Raw genomic sequence first — 21,588 nt, forward strand, 5'->3', positions numbered from 1 at the left:
GATCTCTGTGCAACTTCTTTGCTACTGTAACACTATTCTGCACTCTGACCTGCGCCCCTGATGCACTTTGAATGGTACGATCTGCCTGAACAGCATGTAAAACAGCACTTTTCACTGTACCTTGGTAAACACGACAATAGGATCGAATTTACTTCAGTTCCACATTCCCATGGTACCTAAAAACATCTGTATACACAAAGCTTGATCATCCACACTCTTTGGGGACACCCTCAAGTGAAGAAATTCCTCATCTTAGTCTAAACACTGATCCACTATTCTAATTAACGTGATTTTGAGAAGGATGAAAATTTAGGTAGTATGCAAGAAAACATGTGCTGGATTATTTGAGCAACTGACAGAATTGTCAGTGTGGAATCAGTTTGGTGACAGTAACCACAGCTCTAAGATCGAAGGCAGTTTTGGAAAAACAAACACATGTCAATGAACATACCGGATCAGATTAAAAAGGGGAAAGTTTATGGCAGAGGATTCAAAACAGTTAATGTCCTATAGTATGGAAAGAACAGGGGGTTATGTAAAATAGAAATCCAGAAGGGGACATGGTAAAACTAAGGAAGATCCTAAGGAAAGATAATGACGTGGATAGCGCCAGAGTAAGGATAGTCGTCGCACAAAAGGCAAACTATTTCAGGCTGATGAGGAATTTCTTCACACAAGATGGTAAAAGGTTGCCATTACATATCATTCGTGACATTAGAATTCCAGAGTTTATTGCATTCAAGTTTCACCATCTTGCAAAATGGGATTTGTATCCAAGCTCCCACAGCATGGCCGCTGTGCTACCAACACCATCTTGCAAAATGGCATTGAAATACAAGACGGCCCATGATCTCAATGAATAGCACAGTGAGCTTGAAGGGCTGAATAGCCTACTCCTATTCCTCATGTTCTTAGGCTCTAAAATTGACTCAGTTCTAGATTTCCCTAATTGGGTGAAAACATTTTCTCAGCACTATCAAATTACTAATATTTGAATTAGATCAGATCACTGCTCATTCTAAGTTCCAGGAAGTACTAGCCTAGCCGACTCCATCTTTCTTCGGAGGAGGACCCCTCCATCCCAGGAACTGGTCAGCTGAAATCATGTGCAGCCTTCCCAAAGTAAATATTGTCTTCAGCAAAGACACAAAAATGATATACAGTACTGCAGAAAAGGCCTCACAAATGCCAATCATTGCACTGTACTCTTCTACTACAATCTACTAAAAGCTAACAAATCATTTACCACTCTAGTTGCTTGCTGTATAACACACAGTTCAAGAGGTCTGCACAGGCAAGGGAAAAGAATGTCAGTACTCCTGCTTTAAGCAAAGGCCACATCTTTATTGCATTTATGGACAAAACTAGAGAAAGGACTGCGTTAAAGCAAAGACTGGGTTGGGGGGGTGGGATGGTGGTGAAGAAAGAAGAACAACTGCACTTTTTAAAAAAAAAAATAAGTTCATGGAACTCAGTGTTGTGTTTACATTGTTGCTTTAGGCATGATGGGGAATATGTGTAAGACACCACATCATTCTGGGTGTATGAGAACAGCAAACATCAAGAGACAGTAGATGAACACAGAACTTCCAGGAACAGATGACTCCAGAAGAGAGAGTGTGTGCGCGAGACAGAGCAAGCGCACGAGACACAACGTCTTCTGTGCAATGAAAGAAAACCTGGAAGACATCTAGCTATACTCTCTTACCAGTTGCTTTCAGCTGTTGCCTCTAAACCATGAGGTAAAACTATTCTTTAGTGTAACATTCAGTACTTTATTTCTTAAAAGAATCTAATAAGGAGACCAAAGCAGCAAAAAAAAACAGGGACATCTCATCAAATCCTGGCAACTGTTGCTATTAAACTGTGCCCCTAACACTTCTCTCGTCACCAATAACATACATGAGTTTCTGTATGTGTGCACATATAGGGACTTAAAAGATGAACAGAGTTTCAGCTGGCAGAAGTATATATTGATGGACTTTGTCAACCAGAGTTCAGACAGGACAATGAAGAGTGAGTAATTTGATTAACTTCTGGGGTGATCCTCAGGAGTAGAGGGGCTTGAGTATCAGTACACGTTCCCTAAAGGGACTGTGACATTTACCATCTTGTTCAACACAAGTCACTTCCCTGTCCTCCCTCCCCCTCTCCATTTTCCTCCTGCACCAGGGGAGGCAGAGGAACTAAATTAATTCTGTACACTAAAGGATTCTACAAAGATAATTTGAGAAGAATGGCAGAATCACAAAAGAGTTTATAATAGACACTGGCAGAATAGCAGCTAGTAAAATACTGAGACCTAGTGTGTCAGATAAACTGCTGAAAGCAATGTGTAACAGATAAAACAGGACAATTTACAATAACTAATCTTATAAGAAATAAGCCTACATGAACAGGTGGGGCATTCACTCACTATCACCAACAGCAAGTTATTTTCCAGACTGGATAAGAAAAGGCAAATGATACCAGACCATAACAGACTACATGATGTCACAGATTTGATTCTGGTCTGAAGTCAGCTACTGAGCTTGTTTAAAGACTGTAGGCACATACTGGAGGGTGTCACACTGAGGGGCAGTGAGCATGGACGAAGAAACCAGTAAAATTTGACTACAGTATCTGCATATTTATTCAATTCACTTTTTATGGTTCCCAGTGGTTTAAAAAAAAGAGTAGCTGAACATATAAGCTGCCTTCAAAAGCAGCTGAAAACACTGAAAATTGGCATTTTGGTAAATTCCAGATAATAAACCAGCTTCCATTGGAATAGTTTGCTAGCCTGTGACCTTAGTTTGACCAAAGTATGTGCAAATGTTTTGCTTTGTCTCACCTGACTTGAGATGACCAGAACAGGCTCCTGCTGTACAGACTTGTAAATCAAGCCACAGAATTGTGATCCACACAATCTAGAATCAAGACCAATTCAGTCCACTTGCTGTATGAAGCTGAACTTTACCCCTCCCCTTCAGTCTCAACTATTCTAATGCTCAACATCTTACATGCTACTTAGAATCACACCAAAAGTCACTTACCCAGAAGCTTCTTTGACAAGATACACTGGTGCCTTAGTTCCACCTTCAAAAATTCTATTTGCTCAAATCTCTTCCCTCACATTTTACAATCCACCTGAAGAATGAATTTCTCCACTTCAACCATGGTGTCCCCGCTTCAAGGCACCTTAAAACCCAAATATCTGACTGAACTTAGTCAGTTTCCCCAATCTTTCAGGCTCGACACCACTTTTCCTTACACCTCAGGACAAGTTTAACAAATAAACCCAACAAGCTAATAAAATCAAGAATGGTGTGACTGCAGTCTTAACTTCATATCCCTGCCTGTTCCTCATTACTCTCAACTCCTTATCCAAGCATCTACTTACATTATATGAAAATGTAGATTGAAGGTTGAGATTGTCATTGTAGCTCCCTCCAATTTCTTTGGGTACTCACCTTTCTAATGCAGCTCGCCTCCGCTCCAGGAACTCAGCAGAGGAAGAATCTTCTTTCCCAACTTTCACTTTGGTCATACCTTATCCAAAGCAGAACCCATATTAGAAATCTGGGTAGTTTTTTTTTGGGGGGGGGGCACAGGGGGAGAAGAGGGAACAGGAAGGAAAGAATAGAGTGTGCAGCCAACACCAAGTTGGCCTCTGCCACCATCTGCTCATTAGCAGCTAACACCAGTATTCGACTGAGTGTGGTCAGTAGCTCTATTTGCATTACTTTGCCAGTATTTATGAAGCAGGTGGGGATTAGAGTGGATTTGGCCCAGTTGAATCAATTCCTTCCAATGGTTGTAGTTGCCCTTCTCACCTCCAAACGAATACCTGGCAAAAGTCACTTGTGTAAGTGGGAGGCCAGTCAGAACTTAGTCTCTGACGTCACATGCAAGATTCAATACAGAAACTGAAGTCAACAAGGCTCATTCTCTGATTAGCACAGAGACATACTCAGTGACTACTGTTAAACATCCAATGACTGAAACTAGATAGCCCACTGACTTTATTACGGGTAGGTATGGATTAATCGTGAAGTTTATACCAGCTCAAGAGCTGAATCTTGAAGTTGCCTACTCCCTGCAGTATAGTGTAGTGCACTACACGGATGGCACCATCTTTGTTCTAGGCAGATACCATGATATGGCACTGCAAAGCTGCTTTTGAGCATGCACGTGAATATTGCACACAGCTAGTAGGTCTCTAAAAAAAGTCGGGGAAAAAAAATTCCTAAGCTGGTTATTACCAAGGATAACACTTCAAATACGACAGGATTAAGCTTTACAATTCAAAAAAGTCTGTATCCCATAAGAAAATATGCTTGGGATGAGTGTTTGGTGCTAAATTAACAATGTTGATTTAGAACATACAAAAAAGAACCATGGCCAGGTAGAAGCATCTCTCTTCTCTGGAAGACTCATGTAGGGCAAGGCAACAGAACACTTACCCTGTGGGGAGAGCAGTTGCTTCACCACATGGGAGAGAAATTAAGTAACATGCAAGCCAGCACTACATCCGGAGATAAATATTTGTGAGTATTGGAATGGCAGTGGGTGCATGATGGAAGAGGAAGAACAAGGCACCAACAATCCAGGTGTTTGAAGAAATTATCCACAAAAAAGACTAAATGGAATTCTGGGGAGGTTTCAAACAGAATGAAGTGCTTCCTTAAATAAAAAAGGCAATTCTTCTTCAAATCCTCCTTTCATAACTGATTCAAGATCAATTCAAAACTCAGTAAATCTTCACTCCAGGAGCAGACTACAGAAAATAAAACTGAACCCCAATTACAGATATACCTATTAAGCTCTTCTCAGGAGGAGGAGGAACTATGAAGCCATTGTGTGAATGTTTTTCTGACAGTCGATCATACAATCCAAGAAAGTCACTAAATCGTCGTTTCACACTAAAGTCCTTCCTCTTGAAGATTGATAAGCTGGTCTGTAACAACAAAAACACAACTCAAATATACACACACAGTTAGACTGACCCAAGATCCACCATTATCATTATCAAATCCATACCCTTACCTCAAAATTAAAACATTTGACAGTTGAACATTCTCTAATTCAATTGCCCATTTTATATTTCAGACCATTTCCATGTTCATATCACAATGACATTTAAAATATTCAGCAAGCCATGTACCTTAAATAACTGATTGAAAGATCAATGCATTGAAGTAACGAGTCATATAGGTATACCACAAAAAGGTTACCTAATACTACAAGACATCCAAACTCTGATACATACCAAAGTAGACACCTTATAGGCCATATATGCTGCCATCCCATCACCTAGTGAAATCAAAAATAAAAATTATCCCAGGTACATTGCTGCTGTTTTACTTCTAAATATCAAGTATGCAATGCCGACAGGGTCGGGAGGGTGGCAAGCTGGATAACAAATTTACTGATTTTAGAAAAATTTCTTTCTGCTACAAATGTTTAGACTGATCAGTTGCAAGCTGCATTAACTCAGCCAAGGCAATCCCACCAGACCTGTGGAGACACCTTGGGTAAGCTTTCAGTTCTGCATCCTGATTGAATTGCAGATCATTACAATACAGCAGCAAAGCTAGCTCCCTACATCAAGATGGTGGTCCTCTTGGGAAGAATCAAACAAAATGCACAAACCCTACAGGTTGATTCTTTCCCACACACTGAACACGTAATATAGTTTGACAAAATGTCTTTCCTCTGAAAGCCTGTCTTTCAAAAATCAGGACATTTTGCAATAATACTAATTCAGGAGAAACCAATATTTATACGATACAAAAGGGGAGTGTAGAGTGTATGGACTGGTGACAGCACCTGGCCCATTAGCCAGAGTACTACACCAAGAAAATCAGCCAACCTGCTTATTTTAAAAAGTTAAACAAAGCCCAGTCAGTATTAACAAGTATATTCTTTATATCACCGCCTCTTACCAACTAGAGCCCAATTACCAAATGCTCCTAGATTTACACTTTGATCAGAGGGTCATTGTCCCCCATTGGAGTAAAACCACATTGCCGAGGGCAGAGGCTTTTTCAAGGAGATGGCTCATTTTCTTTCCACCAGATTGTGGCAGTGATCAAAGGCTGCAAAGCCACCTGGGTGATGGAGTGTACAACCAGGTTAAAAATTCAAACAGTACCGTGACATTAACACAACACCCAGTTCCATGATCAGCTCCAGTCATGTCTCAGCAAAGTTGGATTCTAGCTTCTGAAGTTTTGTTTTGTCCCTAACAGTGAGGGGCTAATTGGCAGGTCAAAGTTGGAAGGGTCAAAAGAATGCATGCATAATTCAGAAAAAAAGGGCAGTAGAAAGAGAGAAGAAACAATAGTCAATGAGGTGGATACTTTGTGTAATTTTTTCAAAAAAACAACTGGATGAATTTGGTGATTGGAGTATTGGCTGTTTCAAAATCAGAAAGGGAATAAACTTGACATGGTAAATGGCCCTATAGAAGATAATTTCAAATTATTACAACATGACCATGTTAAACTGCAACCGCTGGTTCAATGTGCCCTCCCTAACAGCACTGCAGGTCTACCCAAGCAGCTCACCACTGCCTTCAAGGGCCATGGATAATGGCCAGCAAGTGACAGCTCTGGCCAGCAAGTGAATAAAAAACCTTGTCCTTATTTGGTCAGCACTCATTTGCTGCAGTTTGGTTTTCACTCATCAGTTCAGTATAAACATGTAGAATGTAAGCTACAAAGTGGTTTCATTGCCAATAAGGCAAAATAAAAAAAACCTTTACACAGATCTTGGGCTCTGGAGTGAAATTCAGGAAGTGCTCTCCTCACTCATCACGAGATCACTTATTAGTCAGTTCTCAAATTAGGTGCTGGGATGTTGGTTTGACAAAGCTACTGACATTTCATTACCATTCCTTAATTGTTAGCACTGAAAGTCATTAATTACTTTACTGGACCAAGAAGATTCATCACCTTTGCATATTTCCATAGGTGGTGTTAAAATTGCTACTTTCCTGTCAGAACATTCCCTGAATCTAGGGAATCTTGGAAAATTAAAAAAAGTATGTATTACCTTAACAACAACTTTTAAAGAACAGAGGACGAGGTCCATCTAGGCCTGAAGTATGTCAACTTGCTTAATACCACTTTCCTGGGAATTGTAACAGCTTACCTGTACTTGCAACCATCTCCTGTCTTACAACTATTACTGGAATTATTTTTGTATTTTGTAATGAAGACAAAAGCAAATTATTTCATTACATCAGCCATTTCTCAATTACCAACCATCAAGCTGGCACTATGTTTTTCACAGGTTTGATGCTTTCCCCAGTAGGTCAGCATATTAGATTAATTTCTTTATAGTAGGAATGTGTAATTACAAATGTTCTAAAATATCCTCTCCCACTGTGTCTTTACAGAATCTCCAAGCTTAGTATGCTAGTTCACTACAATTAGTGCAGATTTCATGCCCATAAATACTAGTCTGGAACCTAAAGCTCTCCCTTACAAACTAGATGTAAAACTCAATCATGTGTGCTTGCTTACTACATGGGGATGCCTCAATGGTGAAGTTATTAATTAATCCCATTACATTACACAGTACTAAATCAAACAAACAGTCTACCCTCTAGTTGGTGCAGTCTGTGCTACTCAGACTCAAAAACAATTCTAGATCCATGCTGGAAATGCCAATTTGATTATTCCAATTTATATTCAGATTATCGGCACTTAAGATTTTTGCTGCCCTTTTATCACACTTTCATTTTGCATACTTTGTCCAATATCATTAGTGTTGGGGGGCCTGTAGAATAATTCCCACTATTTCTCATTTACTGGCTCCAATTCTTAGAGAGTCTAGCTTCTGCAGAGTTTCAGCTTTGATTAAGAACTCAGTAGAGAAGCTCACATCAGCATCATGCTCCTGTCTATTCAAAGCACAACTAAACTATCACCCTCAATTCAAAAACTGAAGACTAATGGATCCCTCAATCTGCACAAGCACCAAAGTCAACGCTGACAGGATTGGAGATTTGCGCTGAACAAAAAAGGGGAAATAGACAGCTGATGGAGAATGCACTCTAATTTACAACTACCATTTAAAATGAGAAGTCAGCATGTAGTAATACATATTGGCCACGTGAACATTTAGTCAAAACTCTCAATCATTAACTCTACAATGGAAGCAGACCATTTAATCCATAGAGATCACACCAGCCCTCTGAGAGCAACCCACCCAGATTCACCCTCGCTAACCTATCTCTGTATCCCTGCATTTCCCATGGCTAACCAACCTAGCTAGCAAGGTCACTGGACACTAAGGGCAATTTTGCATACCCAATCCACTTGTATACCTTTGGACTGTGGGAGGACACCTGAGCATCCAGAGAAAACCCATGCAGACATGGGGAGAATATGTAAACCACACACAATCAGCCAAGGGTGGAATTGAGCTTGGATCCCTGACACTGAGGCAGCAGTGCTAACCACTGGACCACCATACCACCTCTTCTACTAAAGGCATCACTTTCCCTGAATATAAGCTTATTTTTGGGAAATGGGACAGGAACAGAATCATAGACTTACCCACTTTCTCTGGCTCAGTAACTGTAACATTCACATCAAACTGATCCTCTTCATCCTCCACTTCTTCCTCTTCCAACTGTCAAGGGAATCAAACAGACGCAGCATGATGAGTATCCCAGCAAAAAAAAATATAAACTTAAAAGGAACAAACATTTCAACCATCCGTTTATATTTCCTGGCAAGGTACTGCTGAGATGAGAGAAAAAAAAACAAACTACATTTAATCAATCAGCAACTCTACTGTAAAGTCAGAACAGTCTCACTGCAATGCCCAGTTAGTGGCAAGTTGAGCTGCACCCACCAGAAAGCCATTTAACACTAGCCTGTACCAAATTAACTACTGGTAGATAAATTGCTGTTGGTTTCAGTTGTGAGGAGGAGGACGACGAGGAGGAGAAGAAAAAGAATGGTTTTAGTTGCTCATCCAGTGCAGCAGCATTACAGCTGACTGCAGCAACCCCTAAATAGCAACACACTGTCTAGCTACAAGTCCATGAATGAAACAGTTTTAAAAAAGCACAATAAGCAAAGGCAACACAAGAACTCGAGCAAACACTGGCCAGTTTGCAAATGGTATAGGTTTAGGAACACCTCATGCCATTGCCATAATGAATAATTCAGGCAGATGAACGGTTTACTTAGTGCTGCAGGAGAACTGGATCAAAGGCCAGGAGATCAAAATGCAATGCCCTGCACTGATGAGCAACAGATAATATTTCCTCATTAGGCAACTCATCTTTTTGTGAAGTTACTGTTTACTAGCAGAGAAAAACAGAAGGTATAGACAATGTGGGGAGGAGTTTGGAAAGCAAGACAGAAGTGGGATGATACTTGCAAAATGTAAGTTAAAAGGTTTGGATCTGGTATCATGGCATGGGAATCATAACATTGAAGACTTGAAATTATCCTTACCTCTTGATAGATTTTAGTCTGGGATTGTATAGCAGATCCAGGTGGAGCCGTTACGGTCAGACCAGCAGTGGATGGTTTAGTTTGATTGCCATTTTCAGGGCTGTCCAGAGATAACTCCACAGTAGCTTCTGCATATGAGACAGTATTTGATATAACCTAGGTTCTAAATTCAATAGCTCTTAACTGTGTAACTCTGCTCTCCACCATGCAACCTTGGGCCAATGCACATAGCTCTCTCAAATGGCATGATGTGTGGTCACAGCAACAGGCCCATGCTTCCTCAGCAGCAACATATTGCAGCATGTTAACATTTCTTACCAGACCTATCAAGGGAGGCACTATAAGATTCAGGGACAGCAATTAAGCCATTCAGCCCATCAGGTCTGCTCCGCCATTCGATCATGGCTGATAATTTCTCGACCCTATTCTCCTGCTTTCTCCCCATAACCCTTGACAAACAAGAACCTGTCTTAAATATACTCAATGACCTGGCCTCCAGTCTTCTGTGGTGAACCTGTGGAAATAACTGCCAATCTCTGGCTAAAGAAATTTCTCCTTATCTCCATTCTAAAATGTCTTCCCTTTATTTTAAACGATACCTCCAGGCCCTAGTCTTTCCCACCCATGGAAACTTCAAGTATAGACCCTAGAGGGTCCTTAAAGTGTTACTCATGTGCTCAGCTTTTCATTCCAGGGATCATTCTCATTAACTTCCTCTGGACCCACTCCAGGGACAATACATCCTTCCTGAGGTATGGGACTAAACATTACTCTCAAAACTGAATGTGGTCTGACCACAGCTTTATAAAGCTTCAGAAGTACATCCCTGCTCTTATGTTCTAGTTCCCTCAAAATAAATGCCATCATTGCATTTGCCTTCCTAACTACTGACTCAGCCTGCAAGGTTACCTCAAGGGAATCCTGAACTAGAACTCCCATTTTGAAATAGTCCATGCCCTCACACTTTTCCATTGTATTTCATCTGGCACTTCTTTGCCCACTCTCACATGGTCTAAATCCTTCTGCAGCCTCCCTGCCTGTCTATCTATCTTTGTATCATTAATGCATAAAAGTTGTGGTCCAACACCTTGCAGAACACCACTGGTCACCAGCTGCCTCTCTGGGAAGGACCTTTTTATCCCCACTTTCTGCTGTCTGCCAGACAACCATTCTTACCATGTTAAGACCATGCCTCAAACACAAAGGGCCCTTCTCTTGATTAGCAGCCTCCTGTGCAACACCTTATCGAAGGCCTTCTGAAGTTCAGATAGATAGCATCCATTGGCTCTCCTTGGTCTAATCTACTCATTACCCCTTAAAGAATTCAAACAGATTTGTCAGACACAACTTCTCCTTGATACCATACATTTGCAAGTGCTCAAATCTTATCCTTCACAATGGACTCCAATCTTACCGAGGTCAGGCTAATCAGCCTGTAATTTCCCACTTTTGCTTTACTTCTTGTTTAAAAAGGGGTTACATTAGCGGTCTTCCAGTCCTCTGGACCCTCCCAGACTCCAATGATTCCCAAAAGCTCACTACTAACACCTTCACCATCTCTTCAGCTATTTCCTTCAGAACTGTGGGGTATAGCCCATTTGGTCCAGGTGATTTATCCACCTTCAGACCTTTCAGTTTTCCGAGCACCTCCTTGGTGATGGCCACCATACTCACTCCTGCCAGACTCTTAATTTTGGGATATTACTCTTGTCTTCCACTGTGAAGACTGATAAAGTACTTTGTATTGGCTGACAAAGAAATATTATCACTCCAACATCATTTTCCAGCAGCCAAATGCCCACTTTTGCCTCTATTTTGCCCTTTATATATCTAAACTTTTGCTATCTTTTAGATTACTGGCTAGCTTACCCTCATTTAATTTTTTGTCTTCTGTTGGTCTTTGTAAGCTTCCGACTCCCTTTGCCACATTATATGTTTCTCATTTGCTTTTATAATATCCCTGACTTCCCTGGTCAGCCATGGTTGGCTCATCCTTCCTTTAGTTGTTTCTTTTTCCACTGGTTGAATCATTATTGAATCTCCTGAATTACTTCCACAACCTCCTGCCATTGCTGTTTCACTGTCTTTCTCGCTAGGCTCCTCTCTCAGTCAACTCTACCCAGCTCCTCCCTCATGCCTCTAATTGCCTTTATTCAGCTATAATACCATTACATCTGATCCCATCTTCCCCCTCTCAAATTTCAGAGTAAATTCTATCATATTATGCTCACTGCCTAAGGAACCCTCAGCAAGTCTGTGTCATTGCTCAACACTAACCCCAGTATTCCCTATGGGTTCCACCACAAGCTGTTCTAAAAAGCCATTTCAGACATTCCTGACTTTGAGTCGACCTGCATATTGAAATCCCCCATTATCATTGTAACCTTGCCTTTCTATCTCCTGATATAGTTTGGTGTCCCAAATCCAGACTACTGTTTGGGGACCTGCACGTAACTCCCACTATGAAGTTTGTACCTTTGCAGATTCCCAACTCTACTCACAAATTCTACATCATTTGACCCAAGCTCATTTTTTATTATTGATTTAATTTCATTTCTTACTAGTAAGACATTCCCACCCCCTCTGCCTAACTGCTCGTCTTTCTGATGGGATGTTTATCCTTGGATATTTAGCACCTCGTCTTGATCACCTTGCAGCCATGCCCCTGAGATGCCTACCAAGTCATACCTGCCAATTCTGATCTACAGCACAAGCTCATTTATCTTTTGTATACAGTGTGTGTACAGACAGAATAGTTTCAGTCCCTCTTGGTTTGTCACTTGTCAGGTGCGCTTGAAGTTTGATTCCTAACCCTTTCCAAAACACTGCCCTACTTGTGTGATGGAGACTTTAATAACCAGAGTTCTCCCCTTTTCATTTTTTAATCACATTTTTCCATGCAGTTGAATCCAACCCTACAGATGTTAACCTGCTGCTTTGTTTCCCATTGACCATCCTATTCCTTGGAGTTTTACCTTCCCATTCCCTCCCACCTTCTTGGTAAAAAGTCCTGTTGACCACCCTATTGACACTAGAACATTGGTGCCAGCTTGGTTCAGGTGCACTCCATCCCAACGGTACAGATCCCTCCTCTCCCAATACTGATGGCAGTGCTCCATGAAAAGGAACCCCACTTTCCCACACCATCCTTTTAGACAGAAGTTCACTTCCCTTATTCTCACATCCTTATGCCAGTTTGCATTTGGCAAGACAGTAATCTGGAGATTATAGCCCTTGAGGACCTATTCCTTACATAGTTCCTGATAATCCCTAAACAGGTCCTCTCTCCTAGTCTTGCCTATACTGTTTATTCCGACATGGACCACAACAACCACATTGCACTGCAGTGCTCAAAAGATAGTTTATTAAAACATAACTACCCTTTGGACAATAATATTTGAGAAAAAAAAAGTTAAGGCTAAACCTTGCTTCAAGGTTAGCAATTGAGAGATCCTAAGTGTTTCTCTTTACAACTGCTGGAATACTTTCTCTCCACCGTGAGCTCAGCAATGAGGACATTCACTGGCATTTGGCCAGTTTGCAGTTCCCAGGTAATGAACCAGTCTGTGTCCACATGCAAGATATGGTAAATAACAATCGTGTCAGGCAAAGACTTGCTGGTCAGGAGATGCTGAAAGCACTGCCCCATGACATTCAACGGTATCACCTCCAGCAAATCTACCAACCACCACATGGGGGCAGCCACTGACCAGAAACTCACCTGGACCAGCCATTTGAATCAGGGTTACAGAGATCAGTGGTGGGGTAAAAAACTTGACTTCTCAGTCTTGAAAACATGCAACCATGACCTGCACTACTGCCAGAAAACCAATATAAATGATTAATAAATAGATTACTGAAAGTTTAAATTGATTACCAGCAAAAATATCTTGCTCGTCATCAGAGTGTATACCATTTGTCTTGGAGCTATTGCCAGAAACCTTTGTGGAATCCATCTCTGAGGGGCTGGTCTAAAAAAAACAGCAAAGTTCACTGTACTGAATATAAAAGCAATAGAACCACTTAAGTTTAAAATCCGATTGAAGATTTGTAGCTCGGGTATCCGTTGTTGTGGTTCTGCTCGCCGAGCTGGAAGTTTTTGCTGCAAACGTTTCGTTCCCTGGCTAGGGAACATCATCAGTGCTGTTGGAGCCTCGTGTGAAGCGCTGCTTTGATAAATACCAGAAGAAACATCAAAGCAGCACTTCACACGAGGCTCCAACAGCACTGATGATGTTCCCTAGCCAGGGAACGAAACGTTTGCAGCAAAAACTTCCAGCTCGGCGAGCAGAACCACAACAACCACTTAAGTTTTATGAAGAACTGTTAATAGAAGAATGTATTTACAAGGTTAAGGTTGAAGCAGTGGGATCATAAGTTGACACTTAAGACCTATAAATTGTCCATTTGTCTCTAACTGGACATTGGTAGTACTCCTTATGGCACATCTTCAAACAATTGTGCAACTCAGGAAATAGAGAAACCATGTTACTTCCCCAATTCATCGTCTAAGAACACACTCTTAAAGCCTCAACCACTGGTGAGCAATTAACTACCTTGTTTAAAGCAAAACAAACCTCCTGTGAAAGGTTCTACTTTGTAGTCCAAATGGAAATTTTTTTTTCCCAAGAGGCCGAGAGAGCAGGCAAGGAAAAAAGGACAGGTGGTGAGAATGAAGAAAAAGGACAAGATAATAGTGGGCCACTATTATCACAGTGCTTAAACAACTAAAAAGGGTGCCAGGGATCAGAGTTCAATTCCAGCCTCGGGTGACTGGCTGCATGGAGTTGGCACATTCTGTCTGTGTCTGCCTCTGCCTGCATTTCCACCAGGACCTCTAGTTTCCTCCCATAGTCCAAAGATGTGCACATTAGGTGGATTGACCGTGCTAAATTGCCCAGTGTCCAAGGAAATGCAGGTGAGGTGGATTGGTTATGGCAAATGCGGGTTACGGAGATAGCGTAGGGGTCTGGTGGGATGCATTTTGGAAGGTTGGTGTAGACTCCATGGGATGAATGGCTAACTTCCACACAATAGGGATTCTTTGATTTGTAAAGATCTTGTGTCCCAATGGATATCGCCCTTACCTCTGGACCAAAATATCATGGTTTAAGTCCCACCTTGGGATGTGATGTTCAGAAAGGTTTGTCAGAACACATCCAACTAGGTTGGCAAAACAAAAATTGATCAGAACAAGTAAGGGGCATGGGTACAGGGACTGAAAGGCAAGCAAAACCACCATAACTCAAGACGCACAACGCTGCCCAGGAGCTCAAACTGTTGAAGCTATTCAGATCAATTATTAATATAATCCTTATCTGGGACTTTCAACAAATCCATTCTAAATGAGCGCAATCCTATTAAAGGCACTCAAATTAGAGGAAACATTTAGGGTTCCCTTCACTTCCAATCCAAGCTTACTTCCACAGAATTGATAGACTAAAAGCACAAACTAAACTGGTTCAAGATAGCAGAAGCCTTGATTAAGGCATAATCATTCACATTTTACTGACATTGCCAGAGGTCATTGCGAAGACTAACCTTCCTCCCTTTACTTTTACATCAGCTGCAATGGAACAGTTCCTACTGATCTTAACAGTTGATTCAATTCAAAAAGTCATTCAAGTCAAATCATATGAACTCATTTCTATAAACATATTCCCACCCAATTTTATATTGGATAATTAAATTCATTAGAAAAGATGATTTGGTTTCTCAAACTGAATTGCCAGAGTAAACTGTCCTTAAAATAAAACTTACAAATGCCCAAATATGAAATAATGAAAAAAAATTAAGGCTGGAGGTTGGTAATTGAAACTCTACAATCAGCTCAACCCGTTTAGCTTTTTCTCACAAGACAATCCCTCCATACCAGGAATCATCTTTGTGAACCTTCTCCGAACTTCCTCCAGTGAAATACCTTTCCTTAAACGAGAGGCCCAAAACCAGTCTCAGTACTCCAGGTGTACTTATATTCCAAAGGATTGGAATAGGGGCCAACAACCCATGACCCTTCCTGATTACCTGCTGCACTATGTGCTAGCTTTCTACTTTTTGTAGACAAGTATCCCCAAATCCTTGCGTTGCAACTTTCTGCAGGTTTTTTTTCCATTTAAAATATGTTATTGCATTCTTCATTTCAAAATGAACAATTTCACAATTTTCTCACATTATACTCAATTTGTTAACTTTTTGCCAAATATTAATATTGTCCTGTAAATTCAGTATCCCTCTTGCAACCCGCCTTTCCATTCAATTGTGTGTCATCTGACAATGTGGCTGTAGTACATGCGTTTCTCTCCTCTAAGTCATTAATATATATTGTAAACAGTTGCAGTCCCAGTATCAATCCCTGTGGGACATAGTTTGAAGGGTGATCAGAATTGAAGACATGATTTGATCTTCTATGAAACCTACCATGGGCTCGGTCAACAAACTGTTCACAAGTTAAAAAGATGACAAGTAATTTAAAAATGTGGCTATTGCACTTGTAACTGACTCCAGCAAAGGGACAGGATCTTTAAAAGTAGTCAACTATAAAATATTACTCAACAGCTTCCTCTACATTACGTGATGATTCAGTTACTTTCAGTATAAGTAAAACCAAAAACATCTGGCTGTCTAACATGATTTGAACAATATAGAACACAATAAAACCCCCTCTGCCTGAGCGTTGAGGCCCTTCAGCACAGGAGCAACTTCCAGTTGCCAAGTTACTTTAAAAGAAGTGCAAGTCAAGATTGCCATTACAAAGATGTTCTTACAATCATTTAAAGTATAATAATAACATAAGGGACCAGTCTCCCAAGGAAACCAAGTACACAGTACAACTCTAGCCATTAGCAAGACTGGGATCCCAGCAACGATGGTTAAATTTCAAGACGAGAGTAGTTTGATTCAAATCCTGTTAAGCCAAGCCTCCAAAATGAGACCTACCTAAATGATTGCATGCAACAGCAGGCTCTGACTAGCATAATTCCTCCTCCACTTTACTAGACACACCCAAGCTCTGAAATCTGGTCTACTATAGAGTCTGATGTAAACCAAGATGTGTACCATAATTCATACAAATCCCACCATGGGAAATGTGTAGTGTGGACACAAACAGATCAGCTCAAAGTAGGGATAGATTTGCCAAGTAAAAAAAGTGTAGCTGTAGCACAGGAGGTCACCATCAGTACAGGACGTTGGGCTATAATCAAAGAGGATGTAGGATGGGAACAAAATCAATCTTTGCAGCTGATAAATTCACTTCCTTGTGCAGTAGAGGAATTACATTTATCTGCATTCACCCCATAACCCTGCACACAGTTCTATGAAAAAAGAAATATTGAACATGCTAATTAACTTTAGAGTGTGCGGGGTAGAGACAATGCATGGCAAGGATTTTTTAATCCCTTTCACTTTTGCTTGTTTTGTTGTTTCATAGCTGAAGGTCATATGTAGTCAGGAGCGAATGGTCCTGGGAATCCTCAACATGAACTCCAGAGCCTGAGGTCTGACACAACAGTAAAGACAAGGGAGCCTTGTTCCAATTCCCACCCATCTGCCCACTTTGCTCCAATCCGTCACAAATGACAAAACTCTGAGGAACCACCATGCAGACCAGCTGATGGACAATTAAACTTATGGGTGCAGCCAACTTCATTAACATTCTCATGTTCAATGATGATTCTTCCTAATTTCATGATTCTTTGTTAACAACATTACAAATCTAAGATCAGCATCTGCATTCTTATTACACAGGAATTGAATTTAAGTCTGAACGAGTGATCTCTTGTTCAAGTTCAAATATCTTGCTTACATTCAGCAGCTGGATCCTGTAAGATATAAGTGGCAAGTAACATCCATACCACACAAATGACAGACAATGACAATCACCAATAAGAATAACCTAACAACTGCCCCTTGACCATTCAATGGGGTTAACCATTACAGAATCCTCTGCTATCAACATCTTAGGGGTTATCATTGACCAGAAACACAACTGGACTGTCCACAAACAGTGGCTAGGAATATTGCAGTAAGTAACTCCCTGAACTCCCCAAAGACTATCCACCATCTATGGAATAATCCCCACTTGACTGGATGGCTGCTGCTCCAACAACACAAGAAGTTTGTCACTATCTGGGACAAGACAGCCTTTTGATTTGTGTCACATCCACAAATATCCCCATCCCCCCTCCACCACCACTCAGTAGCTGCAGTGTGTACCATCTACAAAAGCACTGCAGAAATTCCCAAGGCTCCTTAGATAGCACCTTCCAAATCCAGGACCACTTCCATCTAGAAGAGAAGGGCAGCAGATACACAGGAATCCCTCCCTTCACATCATTGCCTTTACTGCCAAGATATCACCATGGATCAACAGCTGAACAGAACTGCCACTTAAATGGCAAGGAAGAAAGGTCACAAGTCACTTCCACTATACAAAATTGTTGGCAGACATCTTATTTCCACAAGCTTAGAAACATCCACTGTAATCTTGTCACAATCTGAGTGGATGTTTCATCACTGGTCATTTTCCTGACAGGGGCTGCTGAAACCAACCAGAAAGGAAATAGAAATGGCACAGGGACTGAAGGCTTCTGGCTCAGGTTCACACATGATTCAGAGTTAAACCCCTGAGACAGACCCTACGGTCCAACTTGTCCACATTGGGATGTCTGGTCAATCTGATCCAGTCCCATTTGCCAGCATTGGACCCATATCCCTCTAAACCCTTCCTATTCATATCCCTTTGAAGTAAAGCCTTGTGATTTTTAATCAGTATCTGAATGACTAGAACCAGCAGGAATTGGGGGAAAGAGGGATATAGTAAGGAAACTGGATTCTTATCAAATTAGACACAATGTCTATCATTTGTGTGCAGTTTAAATGCCATATCAAAAGAATGGTACCTGGGCTGGAATGATATACAAAACCTTTTAATTTAGGGGAATCATAAAGCATTCATAAAAAAGTGTTCATCGGCTGTGGGTGCCATTGGTTGGGCCAGCAATTATTGCCCATCCCCAGTCGTCGTGGAGAATATATGGAATGTAGGGCTACACACAAGGCAGAGTTCCTGAATTTTGACCCAGCGATCTTTGTGTAGTCATCATTGAAAACTTCAAATTCAACGTCTATTCAGTTAGTTGTTGATCATGCACTTTTATCCTGAACGTTATCTGCAGAGTAGCAATAGATATTGTTAAGAGGAGGGGACAGCCTAGTGGTTTTATCGTTGGGATAGTTAATCCAGAGACCTAGGAAATGTTCTGGAGACCGAGGTTTGAATCCCACCATGGCAGTTGGTGGAATTTGAATTCAATAAAAATCTAGAATTAAGAGTCTAATGAACTAGCTGTCAGAAAAGCCCATCTGATTCACTAATGTCCTTGAGGGAAGGAAACCGTCATCCTTACCTGATCTGGCTTACATCTGGCTCCAGACCCACAACGTGGTTGACATTTATCCTTAGTTGTCCAGGGGATAGTTGTGTACAAAATGTTGTCCTAGCCAATGACACCCTCATTTCATGAACAAATTAATTTTTAAATTTAAAATTTTAAGTGTTCACCTTGTGACAAACTGAAGGAAGATCATGAAAGAAATTGGAACAAAATGCAAAGTTCATTTGTTTCAGAATTTTGGAAATCCACCAGCCATGATGACTGACAATCGATATAATCGAGAGACAATTTGGTTCAAAAAAATCTGAAGAGTAAGAGAGTTAAACTGAAAGTAGAAATGCCATGAGAGAAACTCAAAAGAGGAGAAAAAAAAAGCCAAGAATCGAGTATATCCCAAATACAGAATTATTTGAAAAAGACAAAGTCAAGTCCCAGGTTGTCACAGATATTCCTTAACCACCTTAATCTTTCTTCATGGTCACCTGGAAGACAATTTCAAGTATATTCCACTTTATTCAAATGCTCACAGTATTTCCAACAAGATAGAAATACAAAAGCACAAACAAGGCAAGTGACTGTGATATAGTTGCCATTACAGAAACATCGCTGCGTGACAACCAATACTAGGAACTGAATATTTCAGCTATCTGAAATTTAGGAAGGACAGAAGGACATGGAGTTGTACTGATGATACAAAATAGGATCAGTATATTAGTAAGCAAATCAGTTTGGGTGGAAAGCAAGAAAATAGCAAAGGTTAGTACAGACTGGCGGCGTCATCGATAGGTTACCAAATAGTAGCGGTAATGTAATACACAATACAAATCAGGAGAGGAGAGAAGCTCGTAGTATGTACAATGCAGGAATCTTAGATAATCCTGGGTTTCTAGATTAACAGTCCAACAATAATAACACTAGGCCATCGTCTCCCCTTATCAATATCGATTGCTACCGTGCAGATAACATTGCTACCGTGCATGACCAGCAACTAAACAGATGTTGAGCTTTAACCTTTCTATGACTACTTTACTTTGTTTGTAAAGGCCACTGAGTCAAATGTCTGGATCTCCCCCTTGCTAATATTACTTCTTTCCCCCCCACTAAGAATGCTTTATGATTCCCTGAAGTTGAAAGGTCCTACGCATCACAGAAACTTTCAATGACGACTACTCAAAGATTCATTGTTTGTAATGATTGCTCAGTCAGGTGCCATCCTTTTGATATGACATTTAAAAACCATGCACACAAATAAACAAGAGACATTGTGCCTAATTTGACAGAGACCAGGAAAGTCAACTGAGCACAAAAACTGTGAAGGACAAGTTTCTGAAGTGTCTTAGTGATGGCTTTCTAGAAAGACATCATGATAAGCTAACTAGAGGACAGGTTATTTTGAATCCAGCATTATACAAATGCAAAAGGGATAATTGTAAAAAACCTTTAGGGATGAGTGACAGCATGATAGAATATTACTTTTAGTTTAAAAGCGAGGTAGTTCAATTTAAAGCAAAGGTGTTGCATTTGAATGCGGAAGATTATGAAGGCACGAGACACGCTGGTTGAGCGGGATTGGGAAAGTACATCAAAAGGTATGACTGCACAGAGGCTTTGGAAGGTCTTTGAAGAATTATTGTAATATTTTGGATTCATTTACTGTCCCTTTAAAATGTATTGCTATAGTACCCAATAGATGCCATTTTAAATTTACATTGTTTGATGGCGGAACAAAAACAAATTCAACCATGGGTGACAAGTGCAGGAACTGTTTAAGAGAAGAAACAAAAAAAAATTATTTCTAAATGATTGAAGTGCAGAAGCTGAAGGAGAAGTGCATCATTTACTTCTCCAAATTCAAGGCTCATTTCAAATCAACATTTGAAGAAAATGGAGAATGTAATGATGCTGTGGCTTTAATAGGTCCTGGGTTTTTTTCTAGAAAGAACTGGGGGAAGGCAACATGCAGACTCAGAAGATAAACAACTTCTGAAACCTTGGGTGTTGATTTTTTAAAAGTTGAAACAATAGAAGCACAAGTGTGTTAAGACACAAAGACCAAGGATTTTACAGGTTTGCTTTAGATGGGGAGGGAGGAGGGGCTGCATGCATCTCTTGATAGGATTATGCATGAGCATCTGTTCTGAATGTACCTTTTGCCAAGGGTGTGCTTATGGGATGTACTTTATTGAAACAGTTAATTAGTAATAATTACTGCATCTACTGTTCTGTAGATTTTTCCAATAGTTACGTTATTCCAAGTTTATCTTTCTTTTGCTGTATTTTAACTGGCATTTTAATTAAATTGTGTTTTGCTTAACAGTAGTTTGACCAATCAAATTGCATCTGGAGCACAGCACCTCACGTTTACCTTTAAACTAAGTGAAGAGGTTTCTTACTATATTTTTAGGGTGCCTGGTCTGTTCCATAACGAGCATGCTTGAAGTCTTTCAGATAGTCATGAAGATCAAGGTGGAAGGGAATATCTGAAAGCCTGGGACTATACAGCACTGCTGTAGCAACAACCTGATTTTTCTTTTAAAAAAAAAGCTGAAAGCACTGCAGATGCTGTAAATCCAGAAACAAAAACAGAAGAGGCTGGAAAAGCTCAGCAGGTCTGGCAGCAGTTGAGAGAAACCAGCCTTAGCGTTCTAGGTCAAACGACTCTTCCTCAGAACCCAGAGCTTTTCCAGCAACTTGTTTTTGAACTTGATATTCCTGTTACAGCTGTGGACAAC

The 21,588-nt window shown here is 40.6% G+C and overlaps 1 protein-coding gene across 1 annotated transcript in view; it reads right to left on the minus strand.

Annotated features, from left to right (window-relative positions):
- Nucleotides 1-21,588, minus strand: part of LOC132834688 (sorting nexin-1-like) — a 33,859-nt gene that overhangs the window by 10,222 nt on the left and 2,049 nt on the right. Inside the window, exons 2-7 of the mRNA XM_060853646.1 lie at nt 13,339-13,432; nt 9,462-9,589; nt 8,550-8,625; nt 5,252-5,295; nt 4,798-4,939; nt 3,453-3,531 (exon numbers count right to left, since the gene is read on the minus strand). Coding sequence (XP_060709629.1) covers nt 3,453-3,531; nt 4,798-4,939; nt 5,252-5,295; nt 8,550-8,625; nt 9,462-9,589; nt 13,339-13,432 — 563 coding nt within the window. The remainder of the gene's footprint in view (nt 1-3,452; nt 3,532-4,797; nt 4,940-5,251; nt 5,296-8,549; nt 8,626-9,461; nt 9,590-13,338; nt 13,433-21,588) is intronic.

The sequence above is a fragment of the Hemiscyllium ocellatum genome, chromosome 42, assembly GCF_020745735.1.
Source record: "Hemiscyllium ocellatum isolate sHemOce1 chromosome 42, sHemOce1.pat.X.cur, whole genome shotgun sequence".
NCBI lineage: Eukaryota > Metazoa > Chordata > Chondrichthyes > Orectolobiformes > Hemiscylliidae > Hemiscyllium > Hemiscyllium ocellatum.